This window comes from Chanos chanos, chromosome 5 (assembly GCF_902362185.1).
Source record: "Chanos chanos chromosome 5, fChaCha1.1, whole genome shotgun sequence".
Taxonomy (NCBI): domain Eukaryota; kingdom Metazoa; phylum Chordata; class Actinopteri; order Gonorynchiformes; family Chanidae; genus Chanos; species Chanos chanos.
The window spans coordinates 31,686,577-31,707,604 of NC_044499.1; the positions used below are offsets into that span (position 1 = coordinate 31,686,577).

Below are 21,028 nucleotides of genomic sequence, written 5' to 3' on the forward strand. Positions count from 1 at the left end.
CAAGTAGTACACCTCCTAATAGAAGAGTCCCATGACTTTGTTTTACTAGGAGAATGAAGCCATAGGGCTCTTCTATTAGGAGTTTTACTACTTACTCTGAGTTAACTAACTCAGTTTTAACTAAACCCGCTTTCTGGAATACCCCCCAGGATGTAAAACATACGTGTTCAAAACGTTTGCTGCGTAGCATAGATGCCTAGCACCCGTGACACTGACATAGACAATAGAATCGTTTTGACTGATTGCCTTGCATACTGTTCTACGATGACCAGAACTTTTACAAAGATAGGAGGACTATTCTGGCACGAGATACACGCATTAAAAACCTGTCAGGTCACAGCTAAGCTATGTAGTGCTGAATGGTTTATTTGATTTATTCATGTTGTAAATAACACGCCAGACCACAAAGGAATATCACGTTATCATACCAATATATCTCAAGAAGAACTACAAAAGAAAGTCTTTTGTTCGCTATTTATGAAATAACCGTAAAGATTAATTTTCTGAGAAAGTCGCTCTGCGAACGTAGCATTCTCTCTCTCACACACACACACGTACTCACGTACGTACATACATCCAGTGAAGTGGACTACATGTCCCATGGACGCTTTGGCTTGCGCATGCATAGTTCAACACAGTACAATGGCCGAGGACAAGTGGACGGGCTGTGTTAAAAGTCTTAAAGGAGTTATTCTGGATATGTGTGGTGTGTTGTATGACAGTGGCGAAGGAGGAGGTGTTCCGATAGACGGCTCTGTCGAAGCAGTGAAGAGGTTAAGTTTTTAGTTCAGTGTAAATCACCGGCACAGCCTTTTCATATCGATCTAATGGAGTGGCATGACACTGTTCCGGGGTTATTTGAATAATGAGTAAAGTTTTGCAGAGGTGTTATACAGTGTCATCTTGACCCCGGCCTTTGTCGCCTTATAGGCAGTAGTCTTCCTCAAAGTGGCATTCTTGAGAAGCATGCGTTTTTAAGTAATAACACGGAACGATTCCTTCTGCAATGGTTGTGCACTTCTCATAAACACTTGGCACAAGCCAGCGCAATTTCTTCTGTCTAGTCAAGAATTTTGGCGTGTGGCATGTCGATCACACGATCTGTGCTAAATTTGGGCACCAGGAAAACAACCTGAGCACCTGTCCATGTAGTGCTCACACCCGCTTAAATACGTCTGTGACCTTAAAAACATATTGTTTTTGTAGCCTATTGAATAGTAGCCGTTAGTTGTAATGTCAGAACGGCATAAAATTGAAAAACTGAGTCTTCATATCGTTTGCACAATTTACAGTATTTAGTACAAGTATGTACTATGTCAGTAGTAGCTCAGTAAAGTTGGGCTCAACACTTATGCCTGTATGTGAAATTGTATTGCCTGAGTTGATATGTCAGGTGGCTCAAGCAATGTTTTATCTCTGTAAAGGCTAAAAGCGTCAGACCTGCAGCTGCGTTTCTGCACCAATGAAACACAGGCTACACGAGAAAAGTTTGTGGCTAAACTGCGGCGAATGGGCTTCGACATCTCCGTCAACGAGGTCTTCTCTCCCGCCCCGGCCGCAGTTGCTATCCTCAAAGAACGCGGCCTGCGCCCGCACCTGCTAGTTCATGATGGTACGTGACCAGGGGGCCGGCCCAAATGGTGTGCGCGCGTAACCTTCTCATTGGAATTGTGGGTCTCATTGAGATGGAATTTGAGAAGCCGTTATAAGCACACCAGCAGAATTACTCCTGTAAATAATCTAGATGAGACAGCCATATGGCCTTGTGCATGTGTAGGCCCCTGTGCAAAACTTTTAAAATGCTTTGCCCCCTCATGACCTGTCATTCATACATGTTCATCTTCATGGGGGTGGCTACCTAAAAGTAAATGATCAGAAGCATTTCTGTGGATCGATCCTTAGATCCTTAGATAGAACAATAGCCTATAAAAGTCATATTTGTGCATTTGGTTCAGACTATTAACTTTGTCTGTGACTTTGTAAACTCAGTCATTGGTATAGTTGTAGCACTTGTCTTGAAATGGCTCTGTCCAGCCTTTAAAATGCAAATATTCAGTGCATTTAAGTGGTGGTCCATTGGAGTCCAGTTTGTAATGGTTGTGTTTGCTAAGTGATTGTGTAATTGTATGTCCTCACCGCAGATGTGATCCCTGAGTTTGAAGGCGTGGATAAAACTAACCCAAACTGTGTGGTCATTGGTGATGCTGCTGAAAATTTCTCTTATCAGAACCTGAATGACGCATTTCGTTTGCTCATCGGCCTGGAGAAACCTGTGCTCTTCTCACTGGGCAGAGGGTGGGTAGAGTTCAGTTTAAACCAATCAAAATTCAGCAGAATCTTTCCATACCATAGACCGTTAAAAGAAAGATATGTATTAATGGTATAAATGTATGTTAAAGATGCATCTGTAATACTGTTTGGAATGTACCAAGAAACCACGCATCATTTTTTTTAGCACAAGACCTTGTTATCAGTTCCTCTGATCCACACTCAAGGATATTTTTTTGTAGTTTACTGTTGAGTCTTGAGGTACCATGCCACTGAAGAGGGTGAAAAAGCTCATTCATTTATCATGACATAGCCTTGAGAGCCTCAATACTATCACCCATTTTACCCAAGTATGTCCTCATACTGCTCCTCTTATACGTTTACAGTGTCATGAGACTGTCCTGTGGTTACATGACTCTTACAAAAACCATACAGCAGAGCTGTTTTGCAAGATTTTTTTTTATCTCAGTTACTGAGACCATTCTTTTATGTTGAGATACCTTACAAATTGGGCAGCCTGTGGCCTAATGGTTAGAGAAGCGGGCTTGTGACCGAACGGTCCTTGGGCAAGGCACTTAACTCCCAACTGCCCCCCGGGCGCAGGTGTGCTGCCCACTGCTCCTGCACCTAGTGGTTGTGTGTGCTCTCTACTGGTGTTTATGGATGGGTTCAATTCAGAGGTCAAATTCACTGCTCACTGTTCACAGCGTGTCTGTGTGTGTAATCTCAGAGATTTAATCTTTAATCTAATGAGTAGCGTCACTTTGCAAGAATGAATGTAACAAACTGTTGCAATGGTTATTTTATCAGCTAACACAATATGCCAGCATGTTAGTACTGAACTGTCTTGCTTTTATTGTCTACATTAAGTCCTTGATGGTGTCTCTAGGCGTTACTATAAGGAGACAGATGGTCTGAAGCTGGACGTTGGAGTCTTCATGAAGGCCCTGGAGGTACTGACTTGCCTCCTGTGTGTCTACATGTCACTACTCATACCAGTATTGCCTAAAATGTCTTTTTATGAAGAACTAGGGAGTGTCTGAGAAGCTTAAGTTTTTAAATGGTGTGTCAGAGTTCACTGGTAAAAAAAAAAAAAAAAAAAGTGTGTGTTGACTTGTCTCCGGTCTGGTGCTAGTCATCTCTGTGAATCTGAAATTCCTGAGGGAGTATTACTGTATAATCCTTACATGGGCATTTGAATTGCTTCTTGTTTATTTTTAGTATGCCTGTGATATTGAGGCAGAGGTCGTGGGGAAACCAGCACCCATGTTCTTCCAGAGTGTTCTGACTGATATTGGCATCCAGCCTCATGAGGTAAAAGGTCAAAACCCATAATAGATAGATAGGTAGGTAGGTAGATAGATAGATAGATTTTGAAATCACTGCTTCTAAGTGGGATAAGACAAATTGGTTTCCCATAGTAAAAAAACAAAAAAATACTATTTGGATCTGATGTACAGATAGTTTACATACCAAAGTTTTTGTCTTGTCTCACAGCCACAGTCAATAGAATTCTTTCTCTCTCTCTCTCTCTCTCCCTGTTCCCAGGCTCTTATGATAGGTGATGACCTGGTTAATGATGTCGGAGGTGCTCAGCAGTGTGGCATGAAGGGTTTACAAGTGAGGACGGGAAAGTACAGGTCAGTGTGAATATGTGTACACGAACAAGCTAAGCAAGTTTTATGTCCAGGATTCTGTTGGAATAAAAATGTCCACAATGTCCACTTGGGGCCAGCAGATGGCGCTAAAGTATTGAACTTGAATCATATTTCAGCTAGAAAGTTTCAGCATATTAAGGCCTTGACTTCCTGTTCTTTTAGATTTAAACTCTAATATGCATATGCTGTGTAATTATTCTAGAATAATTTTAATAGAGAGAGTGATACAAAGGGACTGGGGGTGTTGAGGAGAATGAGTGTAAGAATAGAAGGAAAATGAACGCTAGCCATAAAGTCAATGTTTTATGATTAGAACTTCAACAAAAGTTTTTCCAGTTTATACCCTATTTTTTTTTTTTGTGCATATACGCACATGCAGATGTATATAACATATGAGGAAGAATTTGAGAAGCAAAGAGTGATGGCAAAGCAGAAGAGCTGTGAAGAGGAAGAATACATGAGCGAAAGAAAGTGAAAGAATAAGAGGAATGGGAAGGATAGCTATAAAGGTGTTTAATATGAGCAGGTTTTATACTTTGGTCTTTGGTCGCAGTGTCTACGTGTGTGTGTGTGTGTGTGTGTGTGTGTGTGACTGAGTGAGGGAGAGAGACAGAGTTTGATAAATCCAGGGAGAGAGTGATTTTGTAAGTGTTAGTCACTCTGTTGTTATGGATGTTTGAGAGGCAGGGGGATGTGGGGGCAAGGTTTCATTGAAAAGGCCAACTGGTCCAAAAACAAAGGAGAGTTAATGACCCAGACTCACACTGACCTGGTTGTAAGCTGTATCATTACGGCATCTTCAGACCACACAGTAATGCCAATCAGGGTCACGTTGACGGTAAGTAGAAACTGAAACAATTCAGGCTTCTTTCACACTGCTTACAGTAACCTACACTACTTTTAGAGCTGTTTCTCTGCTGTGGTTGCTCACACGCACACACACACACACACACACACGCATGACATTGAGTCACCCGCATTGTCCATTTTTTCCTGGAAATTCCCATGGTGAAGTCAGCAACAACAGGGTAAAAACAAATGACATATTTTGTTCATGTTACCATCAACTCACCGTGCTGTGTGTGTCTGTGTGTATGTGTGTGCGCGCACATGCGTTTGTGTAGTATGTGTGTGTGTGCACACACGTTTGTGTCTGTGTGTGTTCATCTGTCCATGTTTGTATCTATTCTGACTTTTTTTCAAGGCAGAGCAAACAGGACATCCTACTCTTCTCTTACCCTATTACATTCCTCTCATTCCGTTCTCATCCAATCACATCCCACTTAGTAAGACCTTTACCCAAAGTTTGGTTTCACTTATTTGGTTCTAGTATGAAAAGTAACCTACAATCAGAGGGGTCAGAAATCAAAGGTGACATTAGTGTATAGAGTTACCAAAGATTTTAGCCAGTGAATTCTTAGCTTGTGCTAAAACATTATTATGATCATTAACTGGAGCGTGACAAATTACCACACTAATCACTGGCCTTGCTACTGGTTTCGCAAGAACAAACAACAACATCTGTGCATGTAAATGAATTGGCAAGTCTGTCTTTAAACGATAACTAATGAAAGCTGATGCGTGAAGATCAGGGGTTAGCTCTGAAAGCATTTCTGTATGAATAAAATCAGCTCTTGCTCTAACGTTCTATATTTCTGATGAATGTGAAACAGACTGCTCCTGTGAGGCCAAGGGTATTCGCCTGTGGCAGAATTCTCTCAAGGAAACTCCGTTTTGTGAAGATGTTTAAAAAGGCCCTTATTTTTAAAAGATCCTGTATTTTCAACAACAGGCTGTTATCAGGGAGTCACCTTGGCCTGTGTCTCAGTGAGACTGATCAGGCTGTAAGACTACATGGTCCCGTCATTTTAAAAATCAAGTTTGTGATATAAAAAAAAGAGACAACGATCAAACATGATCATATGAGTAGTTTTACCAGTCATACAGATGGTTGGCATTCACCAAAAGGCTACTCCTGAGTTATCCTATGAATGCTCGCATTACTTCAACACAAGGGACAAGACTATTGTGTTGGATGTTGTATGAGGACACTATTCTTGTGTGTGTGTGCGTGTGCGTGTGTGTGTATGTATATGGATGTAAAGCTTTGACTTTCACTAAACAGATCTATGTGCATTATGATATACTAGCATGAGAGAGTGAGGTTCTTGGATTGCATGCAGTTTGACACAGTTGACAATGTCCTGGTGTCTGTAGGTGGGAACATTATGGCAGGCCCAAAAACACATACACACACACACACACACACACACACCACACTGCACACAGCACTTTGCTTGCTCTCAGATGTGGAGTATTCCAAAAAGTTCTATGCATGACATGTTCTCCTGTACCGCACAGAATGGATGGACTGTATAAATGCAACCATGTGTTTCCTGAAGTGCAATGTTCTGCATATGAAAAATAAATTCACATTTAACAAGCCTCACATACTGTAAGGAAAGTGCTATAAGTGAGGTGTGTGTGTGTGTGTGTGTGACTTTAACCTCATCTTTCTGATGCCAACACGATTAATAGTTAACAAAATTCTGGGGAAAAAAATGTGATTATTCACAGGCAGTTTAGATAGTTTTGTTACTGCAAGAGTTTCTGAGGTTAAAATGTTCTCTTCCCTGTTTCCATTAAACAGAACCAAGTGCGTGTCACTTCGCCTTACACTCAGATGTGTTAATGTGCTGTCAGCCGCCCAAGTTTCGCACTATCTTTCCTCTGGTGTCAGCACAGTCAGTTTCCATTCACCGTTTCACTATGATGTCCTCATTCACATAACACAGCATGCATACTTCTCTCTGTTGATATTATAAGTACAGTTAATCATATACGCCATATAATCGTTTCCCTCTAAAATAAACTTATAGGCTTGAGAGTGACAGTGTTTGTGTGAAGAAAGCCTTTGGAACGGACGGGGGGGAAGATTTAGCATTGTTTAGGAGTGCATGTCCCATGAAACAGGCGTAGCGTTGAGCCACAGAGATAGTTTGGGGGGGGGGGGGCACAGCTGTTTCTGTGCTAACCAGATGCTGTGCAGGCCTCTTTACTTCTCATAAGGTCTTGTGGGGTTTAGGCTTCAAAGCCAAATACTGAGGGTGAGAACTGTAATGAGGAAGAAAGGAAGAAAATGTGTTTTTCTTTTTCTTTCTTTTTTTCGTTCTAGTTTCTTTCTTTCTTTATTTTTTTAACAAGATGCTGATGTGTCAAACACAACGCAGACAAACTTTGACACCCACAACACAATCAAAGAAATTGGCACTAAAAGCAATGTTGCATGACATCCCCACACTATAAAAGTCACAGTTTGTAACACTGGCATAGAACATGATGAAACTCAGATATCACCACAGTTGCAAAAGTGTATTGCTCTAATATTCTCAGTCTTCACAGATTACCAGTGCACAGTGACAGGTGTGATGATGCAAGAGAGAAAGACTGCAAAGAACAAGCCATAGCTACAAAAGAATTAGTACAAGATCATATCCTTCTGTGAATCACAAGTTTTGTGGCAAGTGGTTGCTCACTGCTTATTCAACATCAGCAGATCATGCCTCAGACAGTGCTGCTATGTTAAGAAATATCAAGAAAACCAAGTCCTCACCCCCATATATACATGTATACACAATATAACAGCAAGAGGCATACTATATGTAGTAGCATATCTCCCTGGTACATTTACATGGCCCTCTTTTGATTGACATTAACCATTGGATACATCATATCGGTCGGGTCTCTGGACAGATGAGTGTCTTGGCTCCATGATGAATTGCAGTCAATAACATCTAGTGTGCACACCCTTCTAATGTCAACGTGTGCGTGTAGTCTGCCCTGATGATACATTGAGATTATGACTTGTTCAGGGGAGGCCAAAACAAAAAGTCCCCACTAATTGCCGTGCGGACTCTGAGGCTCCCTAATAGGAGGGTGTAGCCGATTACTACGACGCAACTCTCCCATAGCTGGGGAAAATGGAAATGGCTCAACCAAAAGGCAAGGCCTCAAGAGACACTCTTGTGGTAATGTAAACCACGTTTTTATGCATCAGACCACCCCCCCCCCCCCCCCCCCCCCCCCCCCCCCCACACACACACACACACACACACACATAAAAGGTGCAGAAAATTGGCCTACTTTTTTTTTTTTGGAGGCCTGAGTGCAGATGTTGATCAAGTGCATGGGAATTGACCAGTTTCCCGAATGATAACACGGGCCAAAGATTAAGAGTTACAGCACATGCAACTGCACGGCATCCTATACTCCGTGTAGATGTCATGCATTTTAAAGCCTGTTTTGCCCTGTGTATCTTATTTATATCTCCAACTATGTGGTCTCAGCCTGTAGAAGTTAGCATTATAGTACATTAAGTCATTTAGTATCCTGACCTCCATGCAAGGACTAAGACCACTCTCTTGCTGATTTTGGCTGTAAGTGAATGGAAGTCTGCATGGATGAGTAATGGCTGCTTTGCTTTGTATATGCTCTCAGATCTCAGTGGAGGCCTGTGTGGTTCTGTCTCCCTGCTAGTCTTACTCCTCTTATCTCAAAAGGCCCGTTTTTAGCTCAGCAGGCCACAGAGGGAATCCTGCTTTTGAAGCTGTGTGGGTGGCAACTAGACTTACATACTGTTCACAGTCCAGTTTGGAGGTTGTTGCTATATCAGGGAACGCTGGTCTTTAGAGATGAGGAAACTGACTCCAGATCAGGTGTCTGAGGGCCTCTTTTCCTCTTGAACCTTTGAAGCTCCATGAAAGGAGAAAGGACCTAGGAGAACAGATTAAAGGTTTGGGCTGTGAAACGATAGTGAGGTCAATGGAACCTTCCATAAGAGCCCAAACAACCAACAGCATCACAAGCCAATCACAAGTTCCTGTCAGAATGTTTATTTCCTTTCGAGTCTTAGATTCTCCTCTCCTTAATATGTTCCTAAGAAAGGACTTGCTACCCTATGGTGAACTCTGTCTGACTGTAGTGACGTGACATGGATTGCAGCAACTGTAAGAGTGTTGTGCACTACACAGCACAAACAACAAGCTTTTTTTTTTTCTTTTGATAAGTCAGGGGAAATGGTGGGTAACCTTTGTAACATTTTCTTTCTTCATCACTGTGTGCGAAAAAGACTGCTCCAAACCAAGACTCTGTTTGTCTCTGTGTAGAAGAAGAAGTAGTCTGGGAATGGTTAGGTTAACCCCTGCTGAATTCTGACTGTGCGGTAGCAGAGACCATAGCAAACTTTATCTTGCTGACTAATGGAATCTCCACAAACACATTTACTGAAAGTCACTCTTGCCAATTCTGGAAAATGTATGTGGGACACAACCACTGAACTGAAGAGATATCCTCTCACTTCCAAGAGACTTTAATGGGTACGGAAGTGTAAGCAAGTGTCATTATGTATCCATAAAGACTGGTCATTGCTCCACTTCTGTAACTCAAGCCAAATTCCATGAAAGGCCACATTTGGCTCACTACTGTCCGGTTGCAATGCGGTTGCGAATGTTGGACCTTTATCTGTTTGCAGATGCAGATTCTAGAGAAGAAAAGAGCAGGAAGTGACCTGAGGTCAGGGATAACTATCCTTCTGATGTCACATAAGATAGTTGTGCTTTCTCTCTCTCTTTCTCCCTTTCTCTCTCTCTCTCTCTCTAACTATAAACTTTGTAGACTTGTAGACATAGTGTTGTGTTCCTTCCACTAAGGAAAATAAACAAACAGCCAGCTGCCTGCTCCTGCTGCAGGCCCTCCTTGAGGGCTGTGTGTCACAGTACTGGTAATTGCTCTTCGTGTGTAACCTGCTTAAACACCCTGCAGACTGAGAGTCAGAGATGGTTTCTTAACTATGTCTATATTACTGATCTCTTCAAACCAAACTGTCTCCATCAACACTATGCATGAATCAGACAAGAACAGGGTTTCTCAAAGCCCCAGATAAAGAGACAGACTAAACAAAGACTAAAGGAGTCAGCCCACTGAAAAAGAATGGTAGCATTTGGTAGCCTGTGCCATATTGTTAGTTGATGTTCAGATCTGGTTAAGTGTGAATGGGCCTGGTGGTGTACCCCAGACGCTGACTCCTCTGATTTGTATTCAGATTGTTTCCATCGGTTTGTGTGTGAATGTGAATCTGGATCACAGTCCTCAGGAAATGACTGTTAAACCTCCTAAATCCTTAACTCTGTTTTGAAAAGTTTTTTTTAATTACTATTTATTTAATCTTAAATTATTTAATCGGTTCATCAAAAGACACACTGTTCCCTCCCAACCAACAAATTCCTCTGCTTCTGCATTTACTGAGCCTCATTGTTTATGATACGCAAGAAATTTCCTGTGCACATCGCCTCCACGAAGCAACAACAAGGTCGCCCAAATTGAGTGGATATCTCTCCTCAGTATGTTTAAGAAGAATGAAGGATCATTAAGAAAGCAAGTCTCTGAGTAAACAGGTCTCTTGTGTTGTGAGAACAGTGTTTCAGTCAAGGGCACGCAGACAGAAACACACCTTGTGGCCTCTTTTGTCTGTTGAAAGATGAGCAGTCCTCTCCCACGATATTGAGTCTGCAACCATAACCCCAGTTCTCCTCCACAAAACACATCTGCAGGTGCAGTTTCATGTACATAACATGAGAACATGTGTGTGGGTGTGGGTGTGTGTAGTTTTCTTTACATTTCCTTGTCCTGCAGAGTAAACTTAGAGAGCAGACTTGTTATTTGATGGGTACACAGAATGTGGTAATAATGGCCTCGCATGTTCGAACAGGACTGGTGGTGTTTGAAAGTTCTTTCAACTTTATCTTTAACCTCACGGTTAGTGGAGCATTCATAGCCTCTGTTTTGGGTAAACGGAAAAGGAGGTAACCCAGTTCGAGATTGTTAGCACCTACTGTTTGCGAAAGTTAATCCCAGTCAATTATAAAACCTTCAGTAGCAAGTGTGTGTTCATCTGTGTAGGAGCCGTCAGCGGCAGAACTGGATTTGTTGTTGCGGTTGTCTTTGTTTGCACATGAGTGTTACTGAAAAGCATACTGCATGATTCTTGATTGGACTAGATCTTGATTGGTGACTAATATCTGTTTGGTTTGGCTTGAGGAGCAAGTTCACCTATGCACGTGTATTGAGCATGCTCTTGTAATTAAATATTTACTGCATATTCACGTCTTGAAATCCGAAAGGTAATAATAACTACGTCAATAACTACTTTCACAGACTCACCCAACCAGGTGAAAATTCCTGTATGTCCTGCCTGAAAGACTAACAGGAAAAGATGGTTCTTTGTCCTACCTCCTCTGAGGACAAAAGAAAACAGTCGTGAATGAGATAATATACCATATGGAAGACATCGTACTGGCTAGAAACACGTCTGGGGTTTTTGAAAATGTTTGAAATATTTTAAAAAAACACCTCTGTTAAAAGCACATTAAAGTTATGTAGTTTTAAGGGCATTTTACATCATTGCATTAATTTGTCATCATTTTAATGAGAATGAAAAACAAAATGAATCTTATCTGAAACTGCCTGAAGTACTGATAAACACCTATTATCAGTTACCTGTTATGTTTTACACAGGATTGTACAATCAAAACCAAAACCAATGCTTAATGCCACATACATTAGCTGATACATGCATCATTAACAAAGCATGAGCTACTGGTCATGTGTGACACAGATGGTGTGATGGTACGTGATATTGTTCACAATATTGGTGAAGAGGCATTTTTTTCTATTTGTTGAATGAAAGGTCCACTGGAATTTTGGAAGAAAAGTGGGAATTATGTGTGGTTGTGTACTTTATGAGCACACACTGCATTTCTGGCAGCGTATCTATGCTGTCTGTGCCATGAACTCCTGGCTAGCTTGTTCGTTAGCATTTTCTCTCAGTTGTGTTGTCATAAAGCCTCTAGCCTCCGCTTGGGAAGGAAGCAAAATTTACATTGTTCAGTTTGTCAGCCCAGCCACCATTGGTTGCAGGGGTGTTAGCTTAGCATGCTAACAGAGACCAACTGTATAGAACATTGTCACAGGCTGTTGAGAATATCTCTCTCTCTCCGGGGTCACCATCCACCTGCATGTTGTGTTAGAAGTAATCTCTTTGAAATGAATAAGGAGCCATGCACTCTCTGTTTTTTTTTTTTTTTTTAATTCCTTCCTTTTTTTCTCTTTTTTTCCTCCGCCCTCAGACCTATAGCGTCATTAGCGCTAAAAATAACAGCATTGTGTAGGTCTTGCTATTTGTTTGTGAAACAGCAGCAGACGGGCGGATGAAGAGGAAAAGCAAAACGAGAGAGAGAGGTCGTCCTATGCCCCAGTAACTTTCAAACAGGACACTCTCATCCTTCCACACCTCCTGCAGGGCCTTTGGGACACAACTCAGATCTCATTGGCAGTTTGGATTAGCCTGTAGACTTTAGTGTCTCAATGCATTGCCAAATATTTTTATTTCCACGACCACATTGTTCTCTCGTAGACAGACAAACAGTGTCTGTTAGTCTGTGGTAATGTCGGATTCCTGAGTGGTTCATCTCATCTTTTCGAGTTACACAGTCACCTGCTTCAGTGGGTTTTTGCACAGCACTTTGTAACACTGACATCGTTCCAAAAATATGTCCTTGCTTGGGGGGGGGGGGGGGGGGGGGGGGGGGGGTGGTGTATGTGTGTGTGTGAGATGGTTAAAGCTGTCTTGACCTACTCTGTGTAACACACATTTTGTGTGCTGAGACAATTCACCTAGCACACCTATATGAAACTACTGACGTGTGTGTGTGTGTGTGTGTGTGTGTGTGTGTGTGTGTGTGTGTGTGTATTTTTGTTTACGTTCAGTGCAGTATTACAGCATGTTGTTTACACACCGGCAGTGGGGTGTGGTGGTATAGAAGACAATAGGATAGCGACATCCGTGTTTGATTGTGAGGTATCATATTCAAAATGACAAACTCCGTTAGGAGGTCCTTATGTTCAGACATAGCACAGACAAATCAGTTACCACTGAAGATATTACCTATTTATTTAAAGGTCCACCTCCTTATTTTTGTTGTGTGAACAGTGCACCCAAGATGCTAATCCCAGAATGGTCACTGGCCTTGTGTGGTTTTTGGCTGCTTATGGATGACTGAAAATATCATGGAAAATACCAAAAATACTAAGCGACATAGTGACCTGAGGGGTCAGATCAGTGAAGTTCAGGATCTGGGTGGAGGATTTCGACGCACTCTGACCACTGAGGGATTTCCTTTTTCCAAATGACTGCAGGGGGTTTGATGGATTTCATCATGTAAAAGTTGTGCTCATGGCAGAGTGTGAGAGAGAAGACCACATATTCTCGTAATATTTATTAAATGTGTAATCACTTTTGATGTCATTAATGTGTTTATATTCCTCTGTTAAAGCAGCATCAGATGCTCAGACTTCCTGTATGTGGGAAGAATTTCCCCCTTTTTAAATGTAACCATATGTGGTCTGTGAAAGATGTTATTTTCTCTTTTGATGACTTTGAAAGAAGTTTAAACAGTTTTTGTTCTCTACCCTTTAAACAGTAAAATGAAATATGAAGTATTACATCTCTTGAATTTTCTGTTAAAATGAAACAAAGGAGAAAAAGAGTGTGGTTTCCCCCTGACCTCCAGATGGTAGCGTGAAACCCAACGCGCTGGCCCTTAAAAAACTAGTCTACAGGCCCTTAACCTTTTCGGCAGGATCCTGGCACCCTCTGTCCATCCCACTGAGGTGGGCGACTGGGCCCAGGAGCAGAGTGTGGGCCCACAGCCCAGTGTCTGTTACAGAGAGTCCTCTGTGCAGCCACCTCTCTGTGTGCTGGGAGTATTACAGTACTGGCCTCAATCTATACACACACACACACACACACACACATGCATGCGCACATGCATGCACACTCACTCAGACACACACACACACTCTGACACGCTTGGATGCACAAAAATGTGTAGGAGCATACACACACACACACTCACACAGAGAGAGGGACTAGGAGGCGTCTTAGTGAAAACATTGCAGTTTAATGAATAGGGAGAGATGTGGGTCATACGTGAGGTGTCCAGGCAGGGAGAGCAGCTGGAGAGTGTGTCCCAGGATGGGGCGACTGCAGGGTCTGGGAACAGGAGGGGCCTTAATCCTGCCCTGTCACTGTGGGGCCCAGACTGATTAGCACAAAGATGATTACAGCCCTGTTCTTTATTGAAGAAGGAGATGAAGTTTTTTTTTTGGGATGGATGATGGGCTGGGAACGTCCAATATCTTGACACCTGTGTCATGCCCCCCCACCCCCACCCCACCCCCAAAGAGTGTTAATAGCTGTGAGTGCATTTGTGTCTGAGTCTGTTTGTGTTAATATGACGGCAGATGGTAACTGTCTCACACAAAGAGGAGATTTGCTCATTATGTAACCGCTGAAACTTAATTAATGCATATTCTGTTGCTTCGTGGAAGGCCCCAAGCCTAACTGTTTGAACTCATTTTCCAATCTTGTATGTAAAAGTCAAATTAATCCTCTACACAATGGGTAGCTTCATCAGGATGCATGCTGTCCACATAAAGCTTTGTGCAACTGAGTCACACAACAGGCTCACATCGAACTGACACTTCTGTTTATGCAGGGCAGATGAAAATAAGTTACAAATACATTAAAGTGACGATTAACTTCTAATGACCGTTTGAGTCACTTTTACACGTGTTGTTCATTAAGATAGCTCTCATTGTAAAGCTTCCAGTTCATTATCAGGAATGTTGAGAATGGTTTGAGGGTGATGTAGCAGATACTTGCAATGCTCTGTGTTTGCTGAGGTGGTTCAGCTCGTACTGAAGCACTGTAAAAGGGACTTTTATACACAGATGAGAAAAGTGCAGTTCTGACTGACTGGTTCCTGGGGCAGAGATCCAGGTTTTTCATAGTAAACTCCTTGGGGTAGTCTTGGCTTTTAGAGCAGCGTGAGTAGTGTTGTTTGGGTCTTTTTTTATTGTACTTGGGGTAGTGGAAGGGGTTTTAAGTGTTTTCTAGCATTTCTATAAATACCATGAGCCAGAAGTAGAAGGATATAAACAACCACAGAATAAGCTGGAAAAAATCCCCCCCGCTCCCTCTCTCTCCGTCTCTTTCTCTCTCTTTCTTACTCCCTTTCCTCTCCTTCCTTCCCTTGGAAGATCATGATACACCATTCATCACTGGCTTCTTTTATTTATCCCAGAGAGGTCAGAATGAGATCATATTCTCACCCTCAAGGCCAAGAAAACACACACACACCCAGATACACACACACACACACACACACACACACACAAAAACACACATGACAGGAAAAGGCCTTGAGCTAATGCTCTGGTGCGTCTCTGACGGAATTGCAGTAGTGCCTGAGGACGGCCAATTGAGAGACATTACTCTGTCTTTCTCTCTCTCTCTCTCCCCCTCTCTCCTGCTCTCTCTCTCTCTCCTCCTCTCTCTAAACCGTATAAAGAGAATATGATGTAGGCACCAGTGTTCACATGAAAGCCCCCATTTGTTTCCCTACACACACACACACGCCTACATTTACACACACACACACAGACATGGGGCTTTTTCTCACCCTAGCCATAAGAATTCAAAACCACTCTGTGAAATCGTAGTAATTAGACGCTGTCTCCTCCCTCCTTCTCCTGACTGATTTTAGTACCTGTCGTCACTCTGAAATGATACCCCTGGTCTTGTGTATATGAGTGTTGAGGGGGTTTCAACAGGGCCTAGAGTAGTTTAGGGAATTTATGGCTCTGCTGGTGAACTGGCTCTTTCTGTCTGATCTCACGCTCTCTGCCAAAGGCATGGCCCAAACTCAGTCAGTGTTTTGGCTACACGTCCGTGTTTTGGGCCAGTATAAAGCCTGCCACACTCGCTGGACTCTTTCTCCATGTCTTCGGTTTTGCTGGCTGTCGGGAGCAGTTTGGGTTTTTTCTCGCGTCCAAAGAGTTGCCTGTGTGCAGCGAAGCAGAGAGAGTGGAGTTTGGAAAAGCACACGGTACGATGCTGTTCACTCCAAGTTTCCTCTGTAGACTGTATGAAAAGGGTTATTGAGCTGCTGGGACTGGGACTGTGTACTGAGGCCGGGGCAGGAAAAGCAAAAACCCTGGGCGAGAGTCAGAGAGAGCTGAAGAGGGACCACCTGCTGCACATCAGACAGCGAAGAGACAGGAAAAGAATCAGGCCCGGGGCCCGGGCTTTACGCATGGTGGGCCTGACTTATCTAACGCGGTGACTTATCTAACATGGTAGAGAGTCTGAAGAAGAACAGATCAAGAATAAAGCAGGCCACGATGACGATTACCAAAAGACAACAGGAGTCGTCATGCATGGCCTTATGCACATTATGACACCATTGAATATGAATACAAATACCCCACAAGAACGCTCAAAAACATCTACAACGTACATGTATCACACTGGTCACAGACACCACAAATGCATCTTCCTTTTACTACCTCTCCATAGAAAGTAGTAAATGAAAATGGAGCTTAGTTTCCCTATCAGCATCCCGCACAAACATTTCTTCTCCCTCCACCCTCTGATCAGGCCTGCTGGCCTCCGGTGGAATGTATACTCAAACAAACACACCACACACACGCATGCACAGTGACACAGTGTGACCTAGTTGTTGTCCATAATTACACACCCATACACACACACAGAGGGACACTCCTTTCAAAAGCAGCTCTGACACTTATGCACAAACTTACGCACGCACACTCAAAACAGATACTCAGCGTGTGCTACACCTTCTCGTGTTTGTGTAAACGCGGAGTCACAGAACCAGCAGCAGCCTAAAGCAGAGCATTCGCGACTCTCTCTCATCTCCGGCTTCAGACATCTGAGCTATGTGACACGAGGTCACATGTTTCCAGCTCTAGGGGAATTATGGGAGATAAATATCCACCACATATTGGCATTTGTTAGGTTTTAAGGTGGTAAGTGAAAACATGAGCGGATGTTAAATCATTTGAGTTTTGGGATCCAGGAGGCTGGGATGACCCTCTGATTTCAAACGTGTTACTCCAGTGGATTAAATGAGTTTGTCTGGGCAGCGGTGGTATTGTGAGATAGACACATGACTGCATCTGTCTCTGTTTATCTGTCTGTCTGTACATCCATCCATTTGTGTTATGGGCTCTCTGTCCATCCATCTATGTATGTATTGGTCTGTCTGTCTGTGGGCTATCTGTCTGTCTCTCTGTCTGTCTCTTTATTTCTCTGTCTGTGGTTACTTTGCCAGAGGTTCTGTTAGCAGACTGCTGGACAGTGACCTTTCTGAGGGACAATGTGGCTTTGTTTACTTGGTCAGTGACACTGAGCAGCGGGGTTTGAAAGGCTACTGGTGGGAGGGATGTCGGGTGGGGAGGTTGCGGGTGGGGGAGCGGGGGGGGGGGGGGGGGGGGGGGGTGATGGTTTGGCCTATCTGTTCCTCTGTATTGATATTGCACTGACCTGTAGGACCCAAGGGGCCATTACCTCAGTGGTAACACTAGCTGCTTTGTGCTGAATTTTGCATGGTCACATTGACTTGGTTACCCGTCAATTATTCATGCGCCAGCGAGGAAAAGGGGGCCAAAATGAATGCAGTCTGACTCAAGCATGCATGCATAACCAGGCAAACTAAGGAGCTGCAGATTTAGAGAGAGAGGGAGAGAGGGTTAGAAAGAGAGAGAGAGAGGGATAGGGAGGTGAGATTGACTCTTCTTCACCGTATGCGGTAACGTGATATGAGTGCTCTGTGAGTGTATCTGTGTGTGTGTGTGTGTGTGTGTGTGTCTGTGGCCAGACCCTGAGGGCAGGACAGGGAGGGCAATCAGTAATACAGTTAAAGAGACATAACAGGCCATCCATTAGCAAAGCAGCTCATATAACGCCCACACAAGCTGCTGACAGAGAGCGTAAGCACACACAGTATGTATGCATTCTCTCTCTCTCTCTCTCTTTCTTTCTCTCTCTTTGTTTGTCTCTCTTTCTTTTTCTGTTCTTTTTCACTGTTACTGTCTGCCCACTTTCAAATATTTACCATGGTACAGGATGTCTAAGGCTAATGATGTTGCTCTTTATTGAATAACTTCAGGAAAACAAAGCCACTCCATCTGGTTTTTCTATCAGACGCACACACACACACACACACATACATACATACATACATACAGTATGTGAAACACAGAAACACAGGAGTTGAAAGTGGGACATGTCAGAGACACTGACTCTCTATCTCTCTCTCTCTCTCTGTCACTCACACACACACACGCACACATACACACACACACACGCAATGGGGTTTGTCTTAGTACTTTAATGGTCTTAAGGGATCGTTTTGCATAAGCACACACGCCCTGTAGGTGACTGACAAACACTGACATGTGACACAGACACGCACGTATTGTACTTATCTTTGTATCAGATCACACACAAACACACATATACACACACAAACGCTGTAGACTGATGTCTGTGATAGGCAGCGTTACACACACATAAACTCACCACTACACCTGTAAGACAAGGAGCACTTCACACACACAATCTCATACCTACACATTAAACTGCTCTGTGAGGCAATGAGTGCTTAACACACACAGACACATGAGAACAGGGACCTGTAGCTGTGTTCACTGCCATACTCCCTACCCGCTGCCTTTCAGAATGTACCAGAATCTTAACATAAATCTCTTCATCTGATTGGACGGGAAGAGGCCCCGTGTGTTGCCCACTTTGGTGCCATGCCAAAACACATCCCATTTCCTCTGCCACCTGATTAAAGCCTGCAGTCTCCCTCTGTCAGGCAGGCTATACAATAGAGAGAGCCGTGCCAGGCCTCTTACAGACAGGGCCGCGGCCAGAGGCCCTTCAGAGTTTTGGGGGGTTTTGGGAAAACCCTCAGAACATCAGTTATCACATACGATAAACATACATACCCACAGGCCCCCTGTTTACCTCTACTGTTTTTACTGGAACTCTCTTTTTTGAGGGGAGTAATATCCTTGTTGCAGTCAAACTCTCTGATGTGTTGATTTTGTGATAGAGAGGCTCTGAAGAACAATCTGGAATGGGAGTCAAGGGAGGTGGGGTGGGGGTTGTTAACAGGCTTAGCAGTTTGGCTTGTCTCTGAAATATACACATATGTTGATGTATCTTTTCTGATGGAGACCTGCTGTGTATACACACTATAGTATGTAACAGTCCTGGGGCACAATTACACACACACACACACACACACACACACGCTACAGACATAGGTTTGACACATAGACACAGTAAAATACAGCAGGGTTTTTCACAATAGTGGCGTGTTTTGCTCACTCATATAGTCTAAAGAAACCATATGGCACACAAATCCATATCAGAACATTTTCCTCCGCTCTGTGCGTTAGCTGACCTCTCCCCTGTGCTGTCAACAGAGTGGTTAATGAAGTCGATAGTATCAGCACACTCTGTCTTCTTGTTTACTGATGTCTGTGACTGTTTAGCTGGGCTGGGTGATTGACGCACGCTCAGCTTTTCCTGTCCAATCCCACGGAGACCAAAATGATGGAGAGTGATGTCATAATAGACTCGTTGGAGCCCAATATGGGATCCAGTTGACATGGAATCTACAAACCTTTGGCTCTTGGTGCAGTACTCATACACCTTTGAGAAGCTTAGGGAGCTTTTCACGCTGGAATTTGCTGACCCATTGCAATCCTTAACCCTGGGCCAAGCAGTGCTGGCATCTCTTATCATCAAAATTCATTTGCATTCCAAAGAAATTCCTTGCCTAGCCCCAAAAATGGTTCTAACCATACTACAGATCAAGACTAGGTTACCTGTGGAGTTTCTTGTTTCAGTAAAAGTAAGACAGGCCTAGAAGTTTAAAAAAACCAAAAAAACAAATTAGACAAACCAACGAAATTTGCATCGTGTTGTTTAGCTCTTTCTGTTTTGGTTCTAATCTAACCTCCCACTCCTGTACCCATCTCCAGGCCAAGTGACGAGAGACATCCCACCGTCTCTGCCGACGGCTATGTGAAAAACCTGGCAGCTGCTGTGGATGCCATTCTGAAACACCGTGGCCAGTGACGTAGGAGCCTTCTAAAACCGATCCCAGATCTGCTGTAGTCACCACTGTGTTGTAGGCAAACTGAAACAGACATGTAATAACTTGAACACAGATCAGCACCTTATATAGACATATAACATAGTGTATTATAGTTAGGTTAATTACTCTGCAAGTGATCAGTGGGTAAAACCTCACTTTAATACTGTAAACAGTAATGTTTTGAATATTGACATGAAAGAGTTTAACTGTTGAAAGGCATTAGACATAAAGCATAGCTTTAAAAACAGACAGCATTACTGTATACCATACGTATACAATACATTAGAAATACAAAGTAGCTCATTGTAGGATATCTGAAAGAAAAAAAAAATTGGTGGAGTATCCATAACCGATCTCCTTTTTGCAGTCTTTCATTGTCACACTTTGTTTAAATGTAGCCTGTAAGTGTATACAGATCCATGTGTCCTTGTTGAGTTACATTCTCCTGTCCTGACTGAGGGTTGAGTTACATTCTTCTGTCCTAAGTGAAGATTTAGTTAGTTTCTCCTGTCCTTAGTGACGGTTGAGTTAGATTCTCCTGTCCTAACTGAAAGTTGAGTTCAATTCTCCTGTCCTGAGTGAAGCTACATTCTCCTGTCCTGAGTGAAGCTACATTCTCCTGTCTCGAGTGAGGGTTGAGTTAGATTCTCCTGTCTTGAGTGAATTAAGTGGGGCTCAGGACCCACAGGGGGACATCAGTACACCCGTCCTGGAGAGCCACAAGGTGTGCAGGTTCTCCTCCTGTCTTAATCCAGCTGTACCACTGAATACCAGAATCAGCTGTGTACGATAAGGTACAAATTCCAGCAGGATCCACCTCCCCTCAAGCAGGGTTGCCTAGCCTTGTTCTGAGGGGACTTGATTGGTCTAACCTAAAGGGATTCTTTCCAAAAGAACCCTCAGACACTTCGAATAGTTAACCAAGTGGTCAGTAGATGCTACAGATCTGACTGTCTTGATTAATCTGCATGCTATACACATAGATTCTCCAGGGACAGAGTGTGCTAA

General features: G+C 43.1%; 1 protein-coding gene across 1 annotated transcript; it reads left to right on the top strand.

Annotated features, from left to right (window-relative positions):
- Nucleotides 1-642: 642 nt before the first annotated feature.
- Nucleotides 643-20,233, top strand: lhpp (phospholysine phosphohistidine inorganic pyrophosphate phosphatase). The gene is made up of 7 exons (XM_030775641.1): nucleotides 643-773; nucleotides 1,425-1,612; nucleotides 2,142-2,295; nucleotides 3,158-3,221; nucleotides 3,490-3,582; nucleotides 3,817-3,908; nucleotides 19,905-20,233. The coding sequence occupies exons 1-7, from the start codon at nucleotides 643-645 to the stop codon at nucleotides 19,999-20,001; spliced, it is 819 nt and encodes a 272-aa protein (XP_030631501.1). The 3' UTR covers nucleotides 20,002-20,233.
- The last annotated feature ends 795 nt before the right edge of the window (nucleotides 20,234-21,028 follow it).

What these genes read in the sequence shown, in the direction of transcription:
- lhpp (XM_030775641.1), top strand. Translation starts at nt 643, where the DNA reads ATGGCCGAGGACAAGTGGACGGGCTGTGTTAAAAGTCTTAAAGGAGTT. An exon ending in CTCTTCTCACTGGGCAGAGG is followed by an intron (nt 2,296 to 3,157) that starts GTGGGTAGAGTT and finishes TGGTGTCTCTAG; the next exon opens with GCGTTACTATAAGGAGACAG. An exon ending in GTGAGGACGGGAAAGTACAG is followed by an intron (nt 3,909 to 19,904) that starts GTCAGTGTGAAT and finishes ACCCATCTCCAG; the next exon opens with GCCAAGTGACGAGAGACATC.